Source organism: Staurois parvus, unplaced genomic scaffold, assembly GCF_062004578.1.
Source record: "Staurois parvus isolate SC_StPar_1 unplaced genomic scaffold, SC_StPar_1.0 ptg000264l, whole genome shotgun sequence".
NCBI classification, from domain to species: domain Eukaryota; kingdom Metazoa; phylum Chordata; class Amphibia; order Anura; family Ranidae; genus Staurois; species Staurois parvus.
The window spans coordinates 3,662,169-3,686,958 of NW_028318060.1; the positions used below are offsets into that span (position 1 = coordinate 3,662,169).

Consider the following 24,790-nt stretch of genomic DNA (forward strand, 5'->3'; position numbering starts at 1 on the left):
ATTGCATGTACATTTACATTTACATATTGTGATCTGGGGTAGCTCTGGAATGACCGCCAGCCAGGTTGGTAAAAGCAAGACAGTTCATTTATTTGAATCAAGGATAAATAAAAGACAGCTTACTTCAGCCTAAGTCAATAAACAATCCTGGTATCAAAAAATGAAATCTTTGGTCCCATACTGGGGTTAGACTCCTCTATAGTAAGGGTGTCAGGCAGGCCACATGGGGGTTAGCAGCCCCTGTCTCAGCTTGTCTGAGAGTTCACACTTGCCACACAGCTTTTGGGTCTTTCTTCCCTGACACAGGTGCTGCTTTCCCTCTGCTTCCTTTCAAGCCTTCTTCACCTGGGACTTAACCTCCCTGGCAGTATTCCCGAGTGTAGCTCGGGGTTAATTTTCAGTACCAAAAGCAGTAACCCCGAGCTACACTCGGGATTACCCTGCAGCGTTGCTTTGGGATTCCGTTTCACTTACCTTGTCCTGCGGTCCCGCGATGTCCCCTGCAGCATCCCCAGCCATCTCTTCCGGCCAATGCCGGCATCCGTCTTCTGGGTTCCGGTCCCTGCGAGCATCGGGACGTACAGGGGTTGGAACCAGTCGGAAATGTAAAAATTTTAAAAAGTGACATTCTCCAAATACTCTAAAATCACATAGTAAAACATTACTGTATCAAACCATTTCACATACATTTTGTCTCTAGTGCTTTGTCTAGTGCCCTGCGTGCATTTTTACTGTTCTTTCTGCCTTGAAAGTGAGAAAAGTCCATGGCGTCCAAAAAGCATCCCTTTATGTCAAAAGTTGTTTTAGACCATCTAGAGAACAGCGATAGTAAATTAGAACCACTTGCAGAATTGAGTGATAATGATTCGTGGGGAAATTTGTCATCAGACACTGAAAACGATTTTGCGACTTTGCTCAGTGATGTGCAAACTTGGCGCTATATTTCAAATTTCAGTGTTTTTGGTTTGATTATATTATTGAATTCAATTTATTATTATTATATTATTAATTTTATGATTAGTTATTATATTATAATTTATGATTTTGTGTTTCAAATTTTATCATACCCGGGATGTTTACTAGACTCTTGTTCGGACAGATTTCAGTGAGTTATTCCTAAAAATTACAGGCCTACAATATAAAAACGACATATTTCCATGCAAAAAATGTACAACTTTGAGCACAGAAATATTGACATAATCAGACCGCTAGGAAGGTTAATCCCTTCTGGAAGGAAAGTTCTGGTAGTCAGGGTTTGGAAACTCTTCCCACCCAAGTCTCTTTGAATCTCTGAAATCCCGGGTCCTTAACTTCTTGGAGCCAACATCACAAAAATATGCAACCTCACAGAACTGGGCTTTTTTTCATGGCACCATATAATTGCATATCTGTCTTTGTGCTGGGAGCGCGCCGCACGGCAGAGTAGAGTAACGATCGGGACCAGGGACTTTCGATTCCAGGTCACACGATCACTGTGATAGCCTCTGATTGGCTATCACAGTGAAGCCAACCCCCCTTGTTTTTTCTATCTTTGAATGTAGGAGAGAGATACATTGTGTCTCTCTCTCTCCTTGCAGAGTGAGAAAAAAAAACAAAACAACTGTTTGTAAAAAAAATAAAGAAAGGAAAAAATAAAGAAAAAATGCCTAGCTCAAGGTTTAATCTAGTTCAGTGCCAGGGTTAGTGTTTAGGTCAAGGTCAGAGTAAAAGCACAAGGTCAAAGGTCAGGGTCAAAGGTCAGGTTTTTTTTTTTTATAATTGGTATTAGTGTCAGTTAGTGTCAGTGTTAGTGTGTTTTAGGTAAAAAAAAACCTCACAATACTGTGGGTACAAACAACAAATAACATACACATATATGGTATCGCTGCGATTTTCAAGAGCTGTAACATTTATCTTTGGTTGTTCTTTTGTAGTAGGTTATGGTAGTAACAAGAAACACACAGCTAAATTTAAAAAAATATATATTTTTTTACTGTTTTGGCCCAGGTTTCCTTTGATAATAAAGAAAAAATCAGGGGATATCCTTTATCATTCACCACCAAATGAAAGCCCAGTTTTTCTTGAAAAAAACAAGGTATAATTCACCTGGATGTACAAAGTAGTTGGGATGATATGTACGGTTTTACTAACACATGGTGAAGTTATAAAATTTTACTTAGGCTTTAAGATTTGTTTTTACTCTTAGGCGTGAAGGGGTTAATAGCAATCCAGAGAAAACTGGAAATCAGTCCTCTCCAGCCAAGTTTAACCCAGGACACCTCATCCTGCATGGGGAGAACCCCTGAGTACCAAAATGTCTCTACAACTGTACCGCTTAAAGGGACCACAACCTAAATATAGGGACACATTGCTGTTCAATATATACACTTAGTGTGTTGAACTGTTATGTTCGCATAAAACATGCAAATCACAATTGTGCCAAAAATATATATGAAAAGTCCTCAAATAAAATCTGATGATAAAAACAACAAAGATATCCACGTGTGAAAAAAGTAATAAATATATCCACTTGTGTAAAAAGAATTTCCCTCATTCACAGACTACCATTCACCTCTTGCCAGAGCCTAAGACCCGCATTAGAGAGGTCTGAGCAAGCTTGCAATAAGTTCATCCCATCTGGTGGCTCAGAATCTCTCACAGCATGGAGGATAAAACTCTTTAATGATCATCCAACAATATGTAGAGCAATCTCTCGCAAGAGGAAGGGGGAGAGGGAACTCCATAATGTAGTACATTAAAATCACTTTATTAAACTATGCATAATATACTCACAGGAGTAGAAGTAACATAGACATGTAATACAAACAACAATGCCAGACCTCTGGTAACCCTCCGAGGACATCCTGTGGAATGAAATGCTTCAGGGATTGGCCACAGAGGTGATTCAATCACACCGGCGAGGTCTGTTTTTTGCTTCTTTTTTTTTTTTAACTGTATTGCTATCACAAGGGATGAACTATATATAGCATGGGTTATAACAGGTACTATTTATTGAGAGATCAGGGGTCTGTAAGACCCTGCTGCAGCCATGATCCTGGTATCAAATTTGCAGCTGGTGATGGGCTTACTGTAAAAGTAATCTGAGTAGCTTTGCAGCTGCCCTATCACTTTTACAAAGTGCCTGTGGAGATTTAGGTACCACATCCACCTGAGGATGTACAGGTATGTCGTAAGGGCTAAAAGTGGTTAAGCTATTGCTATCCTTTTCCAAAACTGAAATATAGTATAGTAAATGGAAAATACGTTCATTATGTAAGCCTCCAAGTGGAATAATTACATTAACATTGAGGAACAAACAAGAATTAACATTTTCTGTAAAAAAACTTTTGGAATTGAAAAAGATAATGACACAAGTACAGCTAGATGTCATTACATTTTTGACAACTTTGTTCTGAGTCTGAGTTGAATATACAGGAATCTATCATCTTCTTAGGTAAATCTCTTTATCCTTTTTAAGCCAATAATCCAAGTTAGGTAGGCACTGTAGAGAAAGAAGAACACTTTACATACTTTTGATTCCTGGTGTTTACAGGAAATATGCATGCATTAGGCATTTCTGCCTTGCTAAGTGCTCTCAAATTGAAGCAGACATTAAAGTGTTCAGATAGTTGTATTATAAATTTTTAGCAGTGCATATGCTGAAAAGTAAATCATCATTTTAATGCCATTATTTATTTATTTCTTTTTTCCTTCACAATAGAGAAGAAAATCACGGTATTCTGACCTTGACTTTGAAGTAAGTCGACACATTAAATATTGTCTTATTTCACAGCTGTGTTACTTTCAATTATCTTTTAATGTTGATACCCAATTAAAAATGTTAAAAAGAATATTTTTTATCTTGATAATAAAATGTGTAAATAGCTCAGGACTGTATACTTATGTAAAGCTGCAAGGCTGTCTATGCTAATTTCTAGTTGAAAGCTCATCTGTTATGTGCAAATTAAGCTTCCTTTACAGTGTGTCAGTTGTCTACAGGATCCAGGGGAAGAAAAGTTAAAAGTATTCAGCTTCATAGTGACATTACTATCCCGAAACAAACATGTAAACACTTTCACTAAAAGTCAGCATATTTATCTATGCTCATGAAGTGCTCAAAACCCCTCCGCTATTTTGGAGACAATCCAACACACTAGACACTGCTCATTTAGTTTTTTCTTTGCCATGTTTATATATTTTGCTTTTTTTGGTTTGCTCATACAGCCATTTTACAGATTTTGGAATTTCTTTCACTTAGACAAAATCTATTTGGAGTACTGTGTCTCCAGCCAGCTCTTAGTACTCTGGGAATCCTTCATCATTTTTTACTTTTTTATTTGTAAGAAAAAGGGATATATTTCTAAAACAGTAAATATGTCATTCACCAATTTAAAACTAAAGTTACCAGCCACAGTAATAGTTTAAACACACATTAAAGAATAAATCAATCACTAAATAATGTTGACTTAGAACTAATATAGTTTTCCTTTAAATATGACTGCAGCAAAACACATATGTCTTAAATTAAGCAACCCTTACCTTAACATTGCTTTGTGATCCCTGGCATGAATTAAATTAGCAACCGTTGGCTTTTAGCACTCAGATTTCCTGTTTGTCTATTCCAATATGTTCATGACATACAGTATTTACAAGATAACAGACTTCCTAATGGTGTTGTTCAGGTGGGAAATATTGGTGGAAATAGGCAGGTACATGAAAGTCACTGGAGCCTCGGGACCCACTTCAGTTCTTATCCCAATGTGACACTATGCAATTCAATTTCTGCATGCACTTATTATTCTCTAAGAGGTCAATTGGTAAATTATTGTGAGCAATGAAATTAATCAGAATTATACATTGCTCATAACTTCTTGATTGTGGCCACCCTAAATCATAGAAAGCAAGCATTCAAAGAACTTCCCTGTTGGGTTTAGATACAGGCATGGCTGTTATCTGCAATTAGGAAGCGATGATAGTACAGAAAGGGTTGCAGACAGTGCCGCATCAAGAGGTCATGCAAGAAATGGTATGTACAGTCAATGCATATGTTTTCAGCCATATTCAGGTCATTGCATTGTTTACATCCCTCTGGCAGCTTCTTGATCTGTGGTCTATGTCTGTTCAGTTCAGCCCCATGGGCTTCTACAGGGATGGTAGACTGATCCATCCTTCTTCCGTCCTACCAGACCCCTGGAAGTTTATGGGGCTGAAATGAGAAGTCATGGATGTCAGGTCAATAAGCCAATTGAGGGATGTAACCAATGCTGCAGGTCTTGGACCAACATTCAGGTAAATATAGTGATTTAGGAAAGAGGGGGTGGTTTAGACCTACTTAGGTAACTGGGGGAAAAAGGTAAGAACACTCCATGGGAAAGTTTCTTCGCACTTTAAATAGTATACGCCTTTATTAGTGTAGCACCTATCAAGTGTTTTACTTCCTTTTTTGTATCATCTACATTACAGGGCAATTAAAAGCAATATATATATATATATATATATATATATATATATTTAGTAGGTGACATAAATAACTATACATGTAAAATGAAAATGTAGTTAGACCACAGCATACTGCCCATTTCATTTTTTAATGTGCAACACCACCGATATGAAAGAAGTCCTAAGCACAGAAACTGGTTATGTGAATTGATTGTGCAATTGCCTTTATATGACAAAGATTTGTAGGTTCGCAATAAATTACAAAAACATGCTTAAAAGCAAAGCATCTATTTATTAATATTAGAACATGTTGCCATGGGTAGAACAATATAAAGACTCCTAATTCCAACCCCTAGGACACAGAGGTGTTTCAGATTCCATAGTCATTTTCATTGACTCATAAATATTTTTATTTCTGTAAAAGATAACTGATATAAATCAGCAGAGATAGAAAACAACACACTGTAATATCTGAGGAAAAACAGTCACAAATGCCAAGAGTGAACAATGAATAATCACTGTGGATCGTTTTATAGAGCTGCAGTACATTCTATAGCAGAATGTTCGCTATGGCAACTGTTGCTAAGGTTCCTAAGTCTGACGTTTCTTTTGCTTCAGTGCTGCATGTTGCACTGCAGATATTTGAACAAATAATATAGCCCAAGCTAATGAATAATTTAAATAGCTCTATTTTTCTTTTATAGTTAAACCCTAGGAATGCTCAGAAACAGACTAAAAAAATGAGCTGCTGTTAAAAATAACTATGTAAACAACATATATGATTAAGATCAGTACACCATGAATAAGAGGCTATTTAAAATTCTACTTATTATGTGCACTGTTTTCTACCAATATACAACTTATCAAGTGTATATACAGTATATATACTCTATATATTTATATGTTAGGAATCAAATTTTACATTTTTATTGTTTTTTATGAGAAGCAAATCAGGTATAATATTTGTTTTAGGTAAATCATATATCTTTTATTGTGACAGTGTATGAAATGTGTGCATATGCAATTTTGCAAATGACTTACACAAAAGATTTTACATTACATATAAAGCATAGGACTGATTCACATTTATGTTTTACTGTACTTGTTTTATTACACATCAACACATGCACACAGGTTTGCCAATGTTTTAAATGGTGCTACCTTGCATCTGTGCGATGTATTGATGTGAATGTTCATTTTTATGCATCAAAGTGTGTTACATAGTCTGTTGATGACAATTATAGAGCATGAAAATGCATGATTGTATAATGCAAGGAAGGACATTCAGATAAGTGTGATTCCATATTATAGATCATGTAATAAAATAATAGTCCCATAATCTGTTCAGACCTATATATGCATAATTATATAGTTACATAGTTAGTCTGGCTGAAAAAAGACAAAAGTCCATCCAGTTCAACCAAACAAAAAAAAAGTTATAATCCTATACCCACAGTTGATCCAGAGGAAAGAAAAAAAAACAGCAAAGCATGATTCAATTTGCCCCTACAGGGGAAAAAAATCCTTTCTGATCACCCGAGAGGCAATCGGATATTCACTGGATCAACTTTACCTATAAATGTTAGTATCCAGTTATAATCTGTGTATCCAAGAAAGAATCCAGGACTTTTTTAAAGCAATCCACTGAGCTAGCCAGAACCAACTCTTGAGGGAGTCTATTCCACAATTTCACAGCTCTTACTATGAAGAAACCTTTCCATATTTTGGAGATTAAATTTGTTTTCCTCCAGACGTAAAGAGTGCCCCCTTGTCCTCTGTGATGACCTCAGGGTGAATAGCTCTACACTGAGTTCACTATATGATTCACTGATGTATTTATACATGTTGATCCTATCCCGCCTTAATCTCCTCTTCTCATGAGAGAATAAATTCAGTTCCTCTAATCTTTCCTCATAGCTGAACTCCTCCATGCCCGTTATCAGAGTGGTTGTCCTTCTCTGTACTTTCTCCAGTTCCCCAATGTTCTTTTGTGAATTGGTGCCCAAAACTGAACTGCATATTCTAGATGAGGTTTGACTAAGTGTTTTAATAAGTGTGTTAATAAGTGTTTTAAGATCTGTGAGCACTAAGGCCAAGGGACTCCATATTTTAATCAATGAATGCAATCAACATTGCTGAGTACCACCATGTAATGGAAGGGAATAATATTCTTGAATATTATGAGTAACCCTGACATCTTTTCCAAATTAGAGGAAGGTGGTACAAATCAGTATGCCATCCACTTATGCTGCTATATCATCAATACCTTTTTAGTGGGACCTGCTGATACTGGCACCTGTTGATTCCATCACACTGCATTAAGCAAAGACAACTCGACGGGATGCTCCAGGCAGACTAAATCAAATTTGCGTTGTACCACGGACAAGATGCCAGCAACCAACAATGATATAACTGGTTCTGGGGGGATAGATTTGATAGAATTTTTTTTTTCACTCATTTTACTAGTAAATGTTTACTAGCAGAATAATATATATTTGGTAGTAATTTCTGTAAGCATTAGCAATACTTCAGTCATTGCTGCAGCTGCAGCAGTTAATAAGGTATCAATTTTTAGGGCCAGTGATTTCCTTCAAAGTAAAAGTAAGCCAAGCAGCTATACAGCCACTGGATCACTTTTACATATGGCTTTTCCAGGTTCTCCCATCCAAATCCTCTTAGCTCCCAGAGCTTACATTTCATGTTGGTGATGTCTTGGTTTCACACATTATACCTTTTTAGTGTTTGTAGTTTACCCTAGCATATTGTACATTTTTTTCAGGACAGATAGGGCTTTATTTGGTAACAAATTTGGATACATATTTTTTATTTCCTTGGTTTTTATTGGAAATATATTTTTTTATAATTTGTTCACTCCAATATATTTACCACAAAATATAATCAACAAAGCCTGCTGAATAAAATTTGACAGTATCACATTACTGTGACTTTTATGTAATGTAGCAGAATGGTAATGTTAAGGGTACATTCACACCAGGTCTGGTGGGACTGCATTGGGCAGCTATTGCAACACAGTTGCAAAGCACCCCCATCACAAGACAAGGCAAAATGCCTTGTCTCTAGTGTGTCTGGTTCACACCACTGCATTGCAGTGGTTTGTGCAGAAAAAGTATTGTATGCAGTATTTTTTTCAAGCGCAGCACCGCATGCCAGCCAATAGAACTTTATGAAATGTTACTGTGTGCAGTTTCAGCAAAGTTCATTAAAAAAAGTGAACAGTGCAATGCACCACAATGCACACTGTAACGAAGGTAAGAGCCTTAAGCTTTTTTCTACGGTACATTGCAGTGCACTTGGGAATAAACAGTTTGCAGAAATTGCTAGCATAACATTAGGATAAGAACCATGTAGCTGTGCAACAGAAGACTACTTCTTTTTATTTCAGTATTCCTTTTTTGTTTTTTGATCTTTTTTAATAAAGAACTTTTTTCTCACTTATTACACTGTTTTTGATGAATGAGTGGGGGTACCATGTACCCCATATACTTTCACATCGGAGGCTGGGATCTGGGGGCCCCCTTGTTAAAAGGGTCTTCCAGATTCCATTAAGCCCCCCGCCCACAGACCCCCACAACCACCGCCCAAGGTTGTGGGGAAGAGCCCTTGTCCCCATCAACAAGGGAACAAGGTGCTTTAGAGGGAGCCCCTCTACCCCAAAGCACCCCCCATGTTGAGGGCATGTGGCTTGGTATGGTTCAGGAGGGGGGTGCTCGCTCATCCCCCCCTTTCCTGACTTGCCAGGCTGCATGCTTGGATAAGGGGTTGGTATGGATTTTGGGGGGACCCCACCCCAGTTTTAAACTTTTACGTGGGGTTATCCTTTAAACCCATACAAGACCCGAAGGGCCTGGCAATTCTTTTTTTTTTACATTCAGCTGTCAGTGGGGAAACCATCAATTTTTAAGGATGTGGTGGCTGGCTTCCCGGACCTTTCCTTAACCACTTCCCGACCGGCCGTTGTATATAAACGGCCGGACGGTGGCACTGCAGGGTCGGGTGGCCGTCAATAAACGGCCTCCCCGCACCCTGCTTGTGCGCGCTCCCTGGGAGCGCGCAGCACCGCGATCCGTTGCCCGCCGTGTCCTCCGGACACAGTGAAACACCGATCGTCGGATGGGACCTCTGTACGAGGTCCCGATCATGTGATCACTGATTGGCCAATCAGTGATCACATGCAAAGTAGTAAGCAAGATGTCACTTGTGACATCATTGCTTACTACGTGTGAAATCTGTGAATGATCACAGAGGTCACATGGTACAAGGCTATTCACAAAAGCCTTGTACCATGTGACAGGATGTGACCAATCACAGCTCACTCAGTTCTTCTCAATGAGTGCATGAATGCACACAGAGAGAAAGAGAAATGATTGCTTTTACATCCTATATGGGTGTAAAAGCAATCAGTGTAAAAAAAAAAAAAAAATCTTCATCACCCCTCACAAGTAGTACAGTGTCACCATGGTGACACTGTACTGCTAGGGTGACAGTATGTAAAAAATAAAAATAAAAATAAAAAATAATAATATAAAAAAATAAAATAAAAATGTAAAAAAAAATGTTTAAAAATTATAATTTTTGCTTATAAACTAATTTGTATTTTATTTTTTACTAAAAAGATAACGGAATAAATTTTGGCTAAGATTTATGATGAAATATTATTGATTTGCAAAATTTAATAAAAAAAACACTTTTTTTCAAAATTTTTGGACATTTCATTTACATAGCAAAAAAAATACAAATCCCAGTGGTGAATAAATACCACCAAAATAAAGCTTTATCTATCTCAAAAAAATGGTAAAAAATTCATTTGGGTACAGTGTTGCATGACCGCGCAATTGTCATTCAAAGTGTGATAGTGCTAAAAGCTGAAAATTGCCCTGGTCAGGAAGGGGGTAAAAGTGTCCGGTCTGGAAGTGGTTAACAACCAGATATTCTTCACACAGAATTCAGATGAGTTGATAAATTTTCAACCAATTTGAATTCGAATCATTCAGAAAATGTGCAATTTGTTAGAAAATTAATAAGGTAAATGAAACAAAACTAAACTAAAATTCCAAAACAAACCCACAAAATGAAATTAGTAACATAGCGATTTATCCGAAACAAAACAAATTTTTCCATTCTGCACATGTATAGTTTAAAGGGACCATCTGATATTGAGTCATAAAGATCACTTCTAATAGTGGTTTATTGCTGTCTGCAATCAGTCAGTAGTATATTGCTATAAAAGTGATCTGTCTCTGGAGGGAGAGACTGGAGGGAACTACAATAGCTCTGCCTGGGAGTCCATGCTGACAGGAATTACCATAACAAGCTATGTAAATTTACTTCCCATGTAAGAACAATGCAGAGGCATTGTGTTTGCTTCTATCCTACACTCTTATAGAGTGATCTGTACAAGCATTAGATGGCTAAGTGCTGATCATTTCATCTCCTGGGCTTAGTGCTGGACCTTCGCTGTTACTCCGGTGCTGGTGGGGGACACTAATTTAAAATATTTCAGGGACAAATCATTGGTGCCATTTTAAAAAGTAATTTGAGACTCAGGTGGATAAAGTTAACCTGTGCCCAGATCATACACAATCAACAATTGATTACATTGCAAGCAGCTAGAGAGGTGAGAGAGGGCTTGCTTTAAAGCACTTTTTAAATATACCAATATAATTACTTTAATTATGTTTTAATAATAGCTTCTTGTAATCCACTGTACAGTAGAAATATTTGAATAGTTGGGTAATTGAGGGGTGCAAAATTAGGAGCAATCAGCAAAATATACTGAAAAGTAACATGCTGCTATTCCTTCTATTCTTTTACTCTCCAATCACAGACTCGAGGAAGAGAGAGAAGATCTAAATTTCACTAAAGAAACATTAGGTCAATAGACTGGCTGTGCTACCTGCCACAGAGCTGTAAATATCAGAACTGGATGAAGAGAAATACACATCTTCTAGCTAGCTCTTATATATGCATTTCTAGCTGTTTGCCTGGAGTTAGCACTAAGGGGGTTCTAAAGTTAAAAGGTTTTTTTACCCTAATGCATGACCTGCATTAAGGTGATAAACTGTCCACTTGTGTCTTCCCCCTTTCCTAAAAACTTACCTGGGTCCTCACTTGGTCCAGTGCTCTGCCCATCTTCAGCAGCGTTGGTCTCTCTCCCTGCTATCACAGGACAGACTGAAATGCAATGAGTAGAGAGCAGGGGCATGGCCGAGCCATGTCTATGGATTCACACAGCCTAGCTTGAGGGCCTGCACATGAGCTCCTATAGTACATGACTTACTATGGGAGAAAAAATCAGGAGAGGATGAGCAGACAGTGCCAGCAGAGGACCACAGAAAATTAGGTAACATCTTTTTTTTTTCATTTTAGGTTATAAAGAGAGCATTTACTATCACTTTAATACATTTTAAAATATGGCTAAAGGATTTGGCACAAAAGTCAAAGTTTTACTTTGGAGTTCTTTAGACTTCAGTAATAATGGGTTAGGTCCTAAATATGTAACGAATCTTAAGCAGCTTAGAAAACAAATGCATGATTTGCCTAGAAAGAGGTAGTAATTGTTTAACCCATAACATATTTCTTCTCTTATCTGAGCCCATGATTTCCAGAAAAAAATCGTATTTTTTATATAAAGAGTGTGACTGTATTTAGATACATCATAATAGCAGTGCTTGCATTTTAGTTTCAATCCACAAGGTGTTCAATTAAGCTAATTAAGTGATTCAGAATCGCCTCTCAGTTTGACTGTTTCACTCATCTGTGACAGCAGAACACAAACACTGCTGATTGCTTAATTGGTTCAATTAAATACTTGTTGAACCCATTCTTCCACAGTCCATTTAGTAAACCTAACAAAAAAAAACCTTAAAAATAAGGCCAGCCCAAATGTTTCCTTTGGCAGCTTTCTGTAAGCACAATGGACACTTTTTAGAATAATTATGCTATTCAATCATGCATGTCCTAAATGCCTTTCTAATGTTGTCTACAAATGTCCATAACACTGGGCTTTGAACCTGAAACTGATGCTTTCCCAAGCAACTTACAAATTTTAGTTTATCATTTAATTTAGGATATTTAAAACACCACAAATATTGCATTTTAAGTTGCTGATTTTGACTAATTAGCAACCGTGAGGCCACCAAGGAAGCATACAAAAATTATAGTGCTGCATGGTTAGCATATGATTAGCTTATTTAGGTAATATGTAAATTTAAAAAAAAAACATCTTGAGACAGCAATCACCTTGTGGTGTTCTGCTCTGTTTGGACGCCGAGTTCACTTGGTGGGTTTTTACCCATCTGTTTCTTTTTTTGACAGTTATAATTCCATGATATCTGATTTCATTTTAGGTGTCCAGTACTCCAAACTTTACACACCCAAACATGTTACTTGTCTATGATTATTTTCTTCTTCTAATGACCAGTCCTTTGGCTGGGCTGAAGAGTTGTTAACTATGCAAAGGGTAGATATGTGAACACAGGCAATTGGAGCAGTTCATCCATTAAGGATCAGTTCACACTTCACTGGAGAGCTGTGTTATTCTGAATAACAATGAATTTCTGTGTGCTATGTTCGCATTTCCTCACAGCTGTCAACTGCAGAGGGGTGTGGAAAAATACAACAGGGCTACATTTTTTTAAACACCTCTCCACAGGGTTTTTTGCAACTCTGTATTTTCATGGGTGATGGGTAAGAAATGAATGAAACGTCACTTTGTGGTACACCATTAAAGTTTTGAAACAAAATGGGGGGAAACAGTGTCATGCATTGTGAAAATTTAGGGCACTGCACCACCGTTGCTGGCATCTGCAACTACTATCCGCAGAGACAAAAATTGTTTTTTCTCTGTAGGCAGTGCAATCCTACTCCAAGTCTTTCCTGATTGATTGTTTAAAGTATATGAGATCTACATTGTGTATAATGGTGAAAGGGACTAACATACTATACATATGTGCCTTTTGAAAGATTTCTCAAATAGACAAGCAGAAAGTCTAAAGAATTAGATAGTAAGACAAAGGCTCAGTTTACCAAGATGTGACACAAGCCTAAGTATTTATTTTTTTCAAAAACGTGGCAGTTATTTTCAGTCCAATGAAATTCAACAATTGCAGTCTAATGACAGAAATAAAGATTTTGATCATTGTGTAAAGGAGTGAGAATAAAGTCTAATATGTGAAAAATGAAACAACTTGAAAAATTGAAGAGCATGTATGGAGAGGTAGATACTGAGGGAGTAAAGTAAGCTTGGAGACAAAATAGTCAGGACGAGTGGTTCCATCTGTAAATCAGAGAATGTTTTAACAAAACAGAGCAAAAAAAAAAAAAATTAGATTAGACCTATAGCCAATAAATGGATTGGGTCTGTCCTGAAAATACTGTATCCCCTATAAAAATAAAATCCTATTAAATAACCCTTAAAATATATATTCATCATTTATTTTGTTGATGGTGAAGTTTTTGATGATGATATTTAATGTGACTCTGTGTAGCTGTATTTGAATGGTAAACTAAATGCATAATAAGGAATGTTTTCTTTTGAATTGTCTCTACACAAAGCAATGTATTTGTGAGAAGTCACAAATGTATCTTCAAAACTCCTAAAACACTTTCAAGTCTCTGAACAGTGTTCAGTTTAAATGGATTCCAGAAAGGAAATTAAATTTGGAATTTTTGAAGTTTTTCTTTGACATGTCATTCGGAAATTAGCTCCTGAAGAATACAACATCAAAAATTGCAACGGTAATATGTTCAGCATACATGTAAAATCTACAAACCTGTTTTACATATGAGCAACAAATCCAAGTCAAGTCTGCTAAATTTTGATTTTTTTGGATCAAACTTACAACAATGTACACTAACAGAAACATGCATTTAATTTTATATATTCTTTTAAAAACATGAGTCAATATATTGTCTTAGGAAACTATAAAATTCCTGGGGTACTACTATAGTTTTAGTTTTAGGCAATGCCTCCTAAATACTTCTGTTTTACAGGAGTATCATTTCTAAGCTCTTTACTCTCCAAAGATATATCCTGTACCTGCTCACAAATATTTGCTTAATGTTAAATGTTTCTTCTCCCTTCTTCTAACTACTAGGAGACATATTTATCAATGGGTGAAATAGAAAAACTAAATAATCTTTCACCACAATTTCCAGGTTGAAATTTCTAACAATTTATTAAGGTGTTTAAAATAGTGCTATCAATACTATTAATTGCATTATGCTTCAGTGCCACATGAGTTTCATTTCCTTACCCATTCTAAAGTCATTTTTATTTTACAACAATAACAACAAAAAAAAGTAATTGAAACCTTATTGCCTACTGAAATACCAACTTTGCACATAGTACATTATGAAGGGGTCCTTTGGACAGCGTTTTAGTTTCCCAAACATTGGTGATACAAAATTGGCATTAAATTGCAACTATGCCAGGAATAGGGACATTTAACTACTTATGTCTTCTTAATAGTCAGTAAAATACCTTTAAATTAAGCCCCATTCACCTTTCCGGTTGCTTTTAATGTCAACTTAATAATTCTTAAAAATCCTCAAAGATCGCAACAAAGACTCAAAGGTCCAATTTGAGTGTGTTTCTAACAGCTTAGAAACATCTACTGTATGTTTAGATTAGAAGGCTGGCAGAATACTAAAATATGTTCTCCACAGGAACTCTCAGACTTCAATACCTGTGTTCTAAACTTTGAAAATAAGTTCCCCCACAATGCACATAGATACAGAGATGACAAGGGCTTGTTTAAAGTCTTTTTCACACCAGGACATGTGTCTGAGAATATGTGCTTTTTTGTTCATTACCACATGTTGCATTTTAGAACAGCAAATTCATTTTAGTGGGCTTCCCTATGTGTGAGAAACATGTAAAAAAAAGGTGCCAGCATGATTTTTAAAATCATACCACACCAAATGTATGATATTGCGGTACCATGCATTTTGGCAGGCATGAACATGCGCATTTTCTAAGAATTAATTGCACCCACGCTTGGCTTCAAAAGAGCAGTGTGATTTGGAGAGGTGCAGGAAAATGCTTGTTTTTTACGTGTTCCTGCACTGAACCTGTTGTGAACAAACCCTTGAAATGTTTGTTCAGAATATGTAAATACTTTAGTGTGTATGATCCAGACACAGGTTCACTTTAAGAGTGTCTTTGCTTTAGCTAAGAGTACATCTTCAGAGTCTCCTAATCCCAAACCTCATCTGGGATTAACTAAAATGTAGTACTTATACCTTTTGCACAGAGCCAGAAATTAGATCATTGTGATAGTAGAAATGCATATCATATATAAATGAGGTGCTAATGTGTAACAGGTGGTGACTTTATCAAAATATTTTTAATCATGATATTCCTTTCTTGAACTTCAATCAATGTTGATTGAAAATGTTAAAAAACCACAATCAAAGTAATATGAAATTTTGTGTGGTGAAGCAAAGTTTATTTTTGTTTTACTAGCTGAAGTTTAGTTAAAAAAAATATCTACAGCTTTAGTCACATCACTTGTCTGTAATGATAAATGTCTCACATTGTGTAGGCATCTGAATCCTGCAGAAATCCTCACTGCAGGGATGCCTGCATTCTTCCTGTCTCTGAACTTCCAGCATGATCTTCAGGCAGAATGGGAGAACAGATGATATGAACATTCTTGTCCATTCATAAAAGTTCTTTCACTGCTTGTAACAAGGTTTGTGAATGGGAGAGAGTCTGATCAGTCACAGGATTCTCTCCCCCCTTCACAATTCATCTCAGTGAAAGGAATAGGAGGATGGATAATACATTATGTATCATGGTAATGAAAGTCTTAAGTTTGTTATTTTTACAATCATGTTCTCATCAAAAGCTTTTTGTTCACATGCATAAATATTACATCAGTGTGTAATCACTAGTTTTCCATATCAGATAGTCAGTTATTACAAGCCTTTATATCTCTTAAAACATTTTTTTCTCATGAAACATTGATTTACCTCCATCTCAAAATGGCCTAATGTCCTGTCTTCTTCAACAAACATCTCACTGATTTTCACAGTTATTGCCAGACTAAAGCTAACAACATTTTATGGAGTGATCAGTATTTATGGAGTGATATTTTGTTTTGTAAATTAACTTTTAATAAATATTTTGCACACATTGATAATATAACATGTATGTGATAAATTCACCTGATCCATGTGAAGAGTATGTGCAATTTATTAGTTTCTTTCTTTCTATAACTTTATTCAAACCTGAAATTAATCTAGGCATATGAAACCTACATAGCCTATAAGAGCATCCAGCAAAGGTCATATTTTTCTTTTGTTTAAAGCATTCCGTGCACCTGAGGAGCACCTAACACAGATACGAATTTACATATTAGGTATATGCCTGTGTGAGCTATCCTACTTGCCAAAAAATATATGCTCAGCTAGCTTTCTAATCCAGAATCCCCTGTCTAATACACTATCTAGGTTATTTTTCTTTCCTGTAATCATAGAAATACAGATTGGTCAGGGCTGTGTTTAGATAGTGAGGAAGCATTATTAAAATCATCTCTGTCTCCAATTCGATCAACAAATTCCATTTCCTAGTTTCTTAGAACTGTATACTGCAGTAAAGCCTGATTGACTTATACTGCTTCTTTTTCCTGTGGTAGTCTAAATGTTTTAGATATTGGATATTTTAATATTTTATTTTATTATGAGATATTTGCATTACATTGTGGGATGCCAACGAGCACTATACTGCTTAAGATAAGCATAATGCACAGTAGGGTCTGAATTTTAGGGGCTGTCTGGCATGCAAGCAACAGCTTTAAAGACAACAATCAGTGCGTGCTGTTGGGAGGTTAAGTCAGTTTCATATGCCTAGATTTAGGACAAGTTCACTTTAAATGTAAATATATTTTCAGACACATTAACAAAACACATGTACTAATACAATTTTGTGGGGTTTTTTTTACACAGAAGGTCATGCATACCAGAAAGAGGCACATGGAATTATTTCAGGAATTAAATCAGAAATTTCAAACTCTGGAAAGATTCCGGGATATACCAAATACTGGATGCACGGTAAGTTCAAATATAATTTTAAAAATCCAAAACATTTTGCAACACTTTTGAGTGCCATTATCCAAAATGTTCATTATCGACTAGACATACTCATACAAAGTCTGATCTTGTTGCTTGCTGCTATGGCAAATGGTTAACTCTTTTTTCATATTTCATTTCACCTAAGCCTAAATGTTCTTTACTTTAATAGATTATGACGATATGTACACATTTAAAGCTCAGTTCTGTAATGCCTGATGCAGCTCTTAAGATGCTTAGGAGCACCAATGATCTCAGTTCATATATGCTATGTTGTCTAAAAGTAGTAGTTTAATGATGGTGTGTGGCTTCTGTTGACTTCTAATATCTCTTGAGGGCATCAGAAGCAAAATACATTCACCTAGTACTACTGTGTGTTGTATGTTCCATTTTTTTCTGTTGCATTCTCCATAATATAAATCAATGAAAAATCCATCAGGGAACTTTTGACCCTCTATAATTTCCAAAGTGTGAGGAGACCTGGGAACTCAAGCGTTGAGATGTTACTACTACATTCTCTTGACATAAAAAACCCTTAGGTGATTTTGCTTTATGGAGTCTACTGAAAATGGAAATACCAATTTTTCATTAGCAAAATATTTAAATGCATGCCCTGCAGAAGGATACAAAATTTATTTACTAGGTATATGAGTTGATTTCCTCACAGCAAAATGGTTAGTACTCTCTACTATGTTAATGCCACCCATCAGGTCAGTGTTTCAAAACTGATATTATTAAAAGGTGAAAGAGAAAAAGGTACTTAGTGGATGGATGTGATCCCAGCAAATAAAGTAGGCAAACTGCCAAGCATACTTCTCATTGTTTGCTCATTTATATTAGGAATAGTGATAGTAGCATTTGAAGTAGATGTAAATAATTAAAATACAGTATGATATTCAAACAAATCATATTGAAGTTAATTTATTAATAATTAAAAATAACAAAACATTAAATTACTGGGTTGTAATAGTATTTTGCCATTAAACCCTTGCTGCCATATGTACACATATATGCTGCCTTACTGAAGTGGGTCTTTTTTTCTATGGGGCTGCATATGTGCATGTATATCTTTGTGCTGGGTGTACGCTGCACAGCACATGGCCAGCACAGAGACTGGACTCTTACAGAGACCCCCGGATCCTGTACTAAAGATTGGGAATCGGAAAACTCGATTCCCAGTCACAAAAGAGTGCATAAAAAGTAAATAAATAAATGAAGACATAAAGAAAAAAATATATAGATCAAGATTTAATCTAGGTCAGTTTTCAATTAGTATCAGTGTCAGTGTTTTACATAGGATAAAAAAAAATGTGCTCCACTGTTTCTGGGCCCTACTAAGGGTACAAACAACAATACACCTATGGGGTATTGATCTCTAGAAGGAGAATTTATCTTTTGTCATTCTTATGTGGTAGGTTATGGTATCAGCCAGAAAATGCGGCGAAATGTAAAACATATATATATATATATATATATATATATATATATATATATATATTACTATTATGGGCCAGTTTTTGGCTGTATTTAAAAAAAACAGACAATATCTATTACTATTTACCACCAAATGAAATCCCAATTTGTCCTGAAGAAGCAACGTATACTTCACCTGAATACACCAAGTAGATGTAATGATATGTGCAATTTTACTAACACATGTCAAAGTTGCAAAACTGTGTTCAGGCTTTAGGATTTGTTTTACCTTCATCATGAAGGGGTTAATGTCACAGCAATAAATAAATAAAACATTTGCATGTACAGCCAGAGGAATTAAAGCTGACACATTACTGCACAGAAAAATAGTTCATTGTTATAGGACTTTGTTCCCTGTCTTTTCTTCAAGCGTGTGCTCCCTGTTGCCATGTATCGATAAGAGAAAACATGAAATTGTATTCACAGACGCTGTGAATATTCTAGACCCAAATAAAAAGTATTTATCTATAAATATTGTGGCAGTTATACATTAATAAATATATAAATATATATATAAATGCACACATATATTTTTGTAAATAAAATACATTTCTGTATATCAGTGTGAATACAATTGTGAATGAAAAAGTCCATAAATGAGTACAAATGAATAAACAACTCCCTATACTGACAAAATTAATCAACTGTTCCAGTTTTGCACATAAAGCAAATTTACTAATAAATGTGGTTTGCTATGCATGACAGGAGACTGCACATACATGATTTCAAAATGTGCTTGAGAATACTTGTTAATGATAAACACCTTAGTGAGCAAAATTGGTACTGGTCACACAACTTTATTTGGTTTATATGGTCACAAACATTTTTTACACCATAATTTTATCATACATTACTTGGTTCATAAACCAGCATTATTTCATTGCTCAATACATAATTAAAATAGGGGCCTGCAACATATGCATTGACCATAAATTAGTGGAGGGAATGCATTTAATGACTGTGAACATCATGCAAACCCAAATACGAATACTTTCTCCATACTCTTGTGTATTTCTATTCAGTATATAGGGTCAAATATGTGTTCTTCCTATCCTAGGTTGTTGACACTATGCCTACTTTAATGACCTAATTATTTAAAAAACAAAATGATAAGATAGGCAAAGGAATACACAGGCTGCTGTTGCTAAACTCTCCTGAATTTTCCAGTTGCGTGACTGTTAGTTTGACCCATTTGCTTCCAAACTTTGAGTCTCTGAGTCAGAACAAGAATAAGATAAGGACTTCTAATGTTACGGTGACTTTCCTGCATCTGCATACGTGTTCCAGGCCAGAGAAAGTAAAAAAATAAAAAAGCACTGAAGCAAGTTTTATTGATTTATTAAAGGGTAGATGTGTTTATCTAGAAAAATGAATCTTAATAAATAAGGTTTACTTAAGGGAAATAAAAAAAACCCAAAAAACATTTATGCTAGTGCATGATTGGGTAGTCAAAGTGAGCACACCTTCCTTTTATTCACTAACATTGTCTGCACAAAGTGAGCAGCCTCGACTACTTCAATAAAGCAAGCCCATAGCATTACAGTCAGGTGGCTAGCATTTTCTGAAGTATATCTGCAATTGTAGCCTCAATATTTCCTTTAGGAAAAGTTTGATTTATTGTATTATTTTAATTCACTTATGTAAATTCCCCTATGACAAAGTCCAATTCTCTAAACTGAGTATGATGTAGAAAGACCCACTGCAGGGTTAATTTTGGTGATTTTGTAGTCATAATACAAAAGAAATAAAATGATATCCTTGAAATATTACTACATGCAGAACTTGCAGAGTGGCCCCCTGGGGCTTCTGGCCTTGTTATACTCCTAAACACTGCTAGCCCTTGTGCTGTGCAGCTGTATGTACTTAAGTTAACCACTAATGGACAACAGCATTGCTATATAAAAATGTAAAATGGTAGCTTGAGAATAATGTAAAAAGACTAGCATAGATTCATTGCTTAGTTTCCAATGCCTACAGAACTGGAGAGCATTCTGTGGGTTATTTTTGTACACATTTCTACAGTGTTGTATTTTTTTAGAGCATTGTACACTAACTATGAATGGACATTTGAAGCTGATTTACTAAAAGAGGTAAGAATATTCACTCAATAAATTGTTTGAATATTAACTTAAACTATCCAATTAACCAAAAGCAAATTCCTGTTCATCTTGAATATGTAATCATGTGCAAATGAAATAAGTAAACAGGACTTTGCTTTTCACATAATTGGGTAATTGAAGTGAATATTTACACAGTTTATTGAATGAAGATTCTCAACTCCCAACTGGCTAATTATATCCAAAGTGATCAATAAGGCTGATATACAGTATTTTGCAGGGTCAGTGACCCAAAACTAAAACATACCCACTGGTTAATTCTCACCCACAAGTTATTTATATTTGTTAAGAAATTGGCAGAGCTTTGTCCATTCCCATCTCTTTTCTCCTATTGAAATTTTCCAAGGGGATTATAATAATTCTGCTTCTTAATTACACTCTCTTTACACTTTATTAGGTACACCTTGCTAGTGCCAAGAAAATATCCTCCACACCATTACACCACCAGCACCAGCCTGAACTGCTGATACAAGGCAGGATGGATCCATGCTTTCATGTTGTTTACACCAGATTTTGACCCTACCATCTGAATGTCGCAGCAACCAGTCTGCTCATTCTTCTCTGTCATCAACAAGGCATTTTCTTCCACACAACTGCAGCTCACTGGATATTTTTTCTTTTTTGGTCCATTCTCTGTACACCCTAGAGATGGTTGTGCATGAAATGTGCCAGCAGTTATTGAAATATTCAGACCAGACCGTCTGGCACCAACAACCATGTCATGTTCAAAGTCACTTAAATCCACTTTCTTCCGCATTCTGATGCTCAGTTTGAACTTCTGCATGCCTAAATGCATTGAATTGCTGCCATGTGATTGGCTGATTAGCAATTTGTGTTACCAGACAATTGAACAGGTGTACCTAATTAGGGTGTCCGTTTATGAACCAGCAGTAATAGATCACTGCTCAGTTCTCCGGAATTCTCGGAGAACACAATTCTCCTGTGAATGCAGTTTATGAAGCATATGTAGATCAGTTCTCCAAACGAAGGGAGAACGGTCTACAAACGCTGGAAAAAGGCTGATTTTACTATAATCTCGCGAGATTACAGTAAAAGATCAGTTTACTAAACAGAGGTAAATTATCTCTGCTTAGTTTTCGGTCCCTCCGATTCTCCAGCTCTGGGCTGGAGAATCTGGAGGGAGAACACAGATCTCCAGAGAAGGGCTGAACATATTCTCCTGGGTGTCATAAACTGTGAATGACCAGAGAAGAGCTGTGATCCTCTGAATCTCAGCTATTCTGTGTGTCATAAATGGACACCAAAGTGGGCAGTGAGTTTATATATCTCAACAAATACAGCAGGTTTCTTGTTTCTAAACATTCGCAATGGCTGCTTTTAAGACAAATCTAGGAATGCCATTTGTTAAAGTTCCCTGCTTTATTCCCAAGAGATACAAAGGTTTCTTCAACCCATCTACCTTTTACTTAAATATCAGTACTGTATTAATTTATTCTTTACAGAAAAACCAGAACAGGAATATAAAGGATGCCATTTCCGACATCTTCTTCTAAAAATGAAAGTACTCTGGCTGTCTTGCTGATCCAATAGCTTCAGTATTATAGGAGTCACTGTCTGGGAATATGTTTCCAGATTAAGAGTTCTAAATATGCTCTGACTTCATTTAAACCATACTCGTTCTAACTCAGTAATACAGAACATTGTGAAGCCAAATAAAGCCAATGAGCTATGATTTTAGAGGTCATCAATGCCAGCCTCCTTATTTTTTTTTTGTACAAGTTTTTATTTTTTTGGGAATTGCAGCTACTGATCGCTTGTTTTTGTTCTATATTACTTCTGTTTTTAGGTTTGTGCTAATTTACCCTTTTTTCTTTCTGTCCATAGGAAAACCCAGCAGTAAACAAGAACCCATGGGACAGTTTCAAAAACCCAAATGAATATCAACATTATACAACAATCAATGTATTAGATTCAGAAGCAAAAGATTCTTTAGAACTTAGACCTTCAGAATGGGAAAAATGTCTAAATTTGCCTTTAGATGTACAGGAAGGTGACTTTCAAACTGAGGTTTAATATAACCACAACAAACAGACTGAAACAAGACAAAACGTCATTTGCACTGACACATGTGAAAGACTTTAGAAGCCTGGCGTCCGGACTTTTGTGGCCACTTCATGTCAGGATCTTCATGTGCCAAATGTCAGTGTTTTATTTTTCTTTTTGTTTTGTTTTGTTTTAATTTTATTTCTTGTCTACTCTCACTAGCAAATCTAGTGCAGAACCAGGTGTACAAATCTTACCATCATGTGTTGTAAGTACCCGTGGAATGGATTTGTAAGGTAATCTTTATAGATCAACCTCAAACAACAATTCATGTTGTAACAGCTTCATTCGGTTTAGTTTTCAAAAAACTTCACCATGAAGCACAATGTATATATGCAGTTTTTAAAATTTATAACAGTCTGTTTGGCCATTACTACACTTTTTACTTTATAATATAAAAAAGAGCAAAATTTTTGTCATTAAATGAATGTTTGTTGAGCTACGTTCTTCATTGCTTTAAATGCAATAAAGTAATAATCTCACTTTTATATGAATAATATATTTCACATCTTTATTATTGCAGTTTTATCTTGGAAGCTCATGGTGGCTTTCTCTGCTGCAGCTCTGTATAAAATATTTAAAATGTTGTATGGTGTAAATAAACTTTTGTCTACAGCTTTGTTCTTTTTGTCTTCTGTGAAACATTATTTATGTTTACAGACTGGAAGAAACTCATTTGTTAAGTCTGTCAAAAACATTTGATAGAATAGTCAGCTTTTTCTATAATGTGAATATATGCTTCTAGCTTTAGGTGTTACAGAAGAAGAAATATATTTTTGCTATCCCCACACCCATTAATTGCCTAGTCATAATCAGAATATTAAAGCATTAAAAAAAGGAAATACATTTATGCAATTGTTATCTTTGCAAATACAAATAGTAAAAGTTCAAACCTATATTTCAAAGGAAAGCCAGTTAGTTCATGGAAATTATATTTTTGATGCTTAGATATATGTGAATGTGAACAGCTTTATGTAAATACTGTTGTCAATATATGTTAATAATGTATAAACTTTGTTTCTGTTTTAACATTTTTAACTGTATCTGCTTTGGGCTGGCATATTTGATTATTAAATATGTACACTGTGCTTCCTATATGGGACCATCAGCGCAACACATATGCTTGACTTCTCCTATTTAGGTGTAAAATTTAACAAAAATGTTCATGGAAGGCCAAAGTTTATGGAAGATCTGGAGTTACATTGAAAGCTGTAAAACTACCTTGTTGCAAAATATGCTTAATGCAGGAGGGTTAACCTTTTTTCTGCCCAGGGGTCATTAAATGCTAGTTGCCCAAGCTACATTTACCAGAGTAAGAAGGTATCCATTAACTTGACAATTTGCTCACCTAACTAATCATTATGCTTTTTTATTATTTTATTAGCATAATAGACTTTTATTTGTTACAGTGTTCTAGGGTTCCCTGTTTCTTTTTTCACCTGAGGTTGAAAAGTAGACAAATTTAAAAAAAAAACAAATCTAGTCTACCTACAACACAAAAAATATATGATACAGTGCTCAGCATAAATGAGTACACACCTTTTAAAAAGTAAGATTTTAATCAATATATCAATGAACACAAGTAAGGTTAATAATATAACGTAGATAACAAAATCTTCAGTTTT

At 35.7% G+C, this 24,790-nt stretch overlaps 1 protein-coding gene across 4 annotated transcripts in view; it reads left to right on the forward strand.

Annotated features, from left to right (window-relative positions):
• ADGRB3 (adhesion G protein-coupled receptor B3) overlaps positions 1 to 23,780 on the forward strand; it is a 1,107,867-nt gene extending 1,084,087 nt beyond the window's left edge. For all 4 annotated transcript variants that reach the window (XM_089681322.1, XM_089681321.1, XM_089681323.1 and 1 more), the window contains 3 exons: positions 3,701 to 3,736; positions 17,389 to 17,493; positions 22,947 to 23,780. In XM_089681322.1, the coding sequence (XP_089537448.1) occupies positions 3,701 to 3,736; positions 17,389 to 17,493; positions 22,947 to 23,135 (330 nt within the window). In that variant the 3' untranslated portion in view covers positions 23,136 to 23,780. The remainder of the gene's footprint in view (positions 1 to 3,700; positions 3,737 to 17,388; positions 17,494 to 22,946) is intronic.
• The last annotated feature ends 1,010 nt before the right edge of the window (positions 23,781 to 24,790 follow it).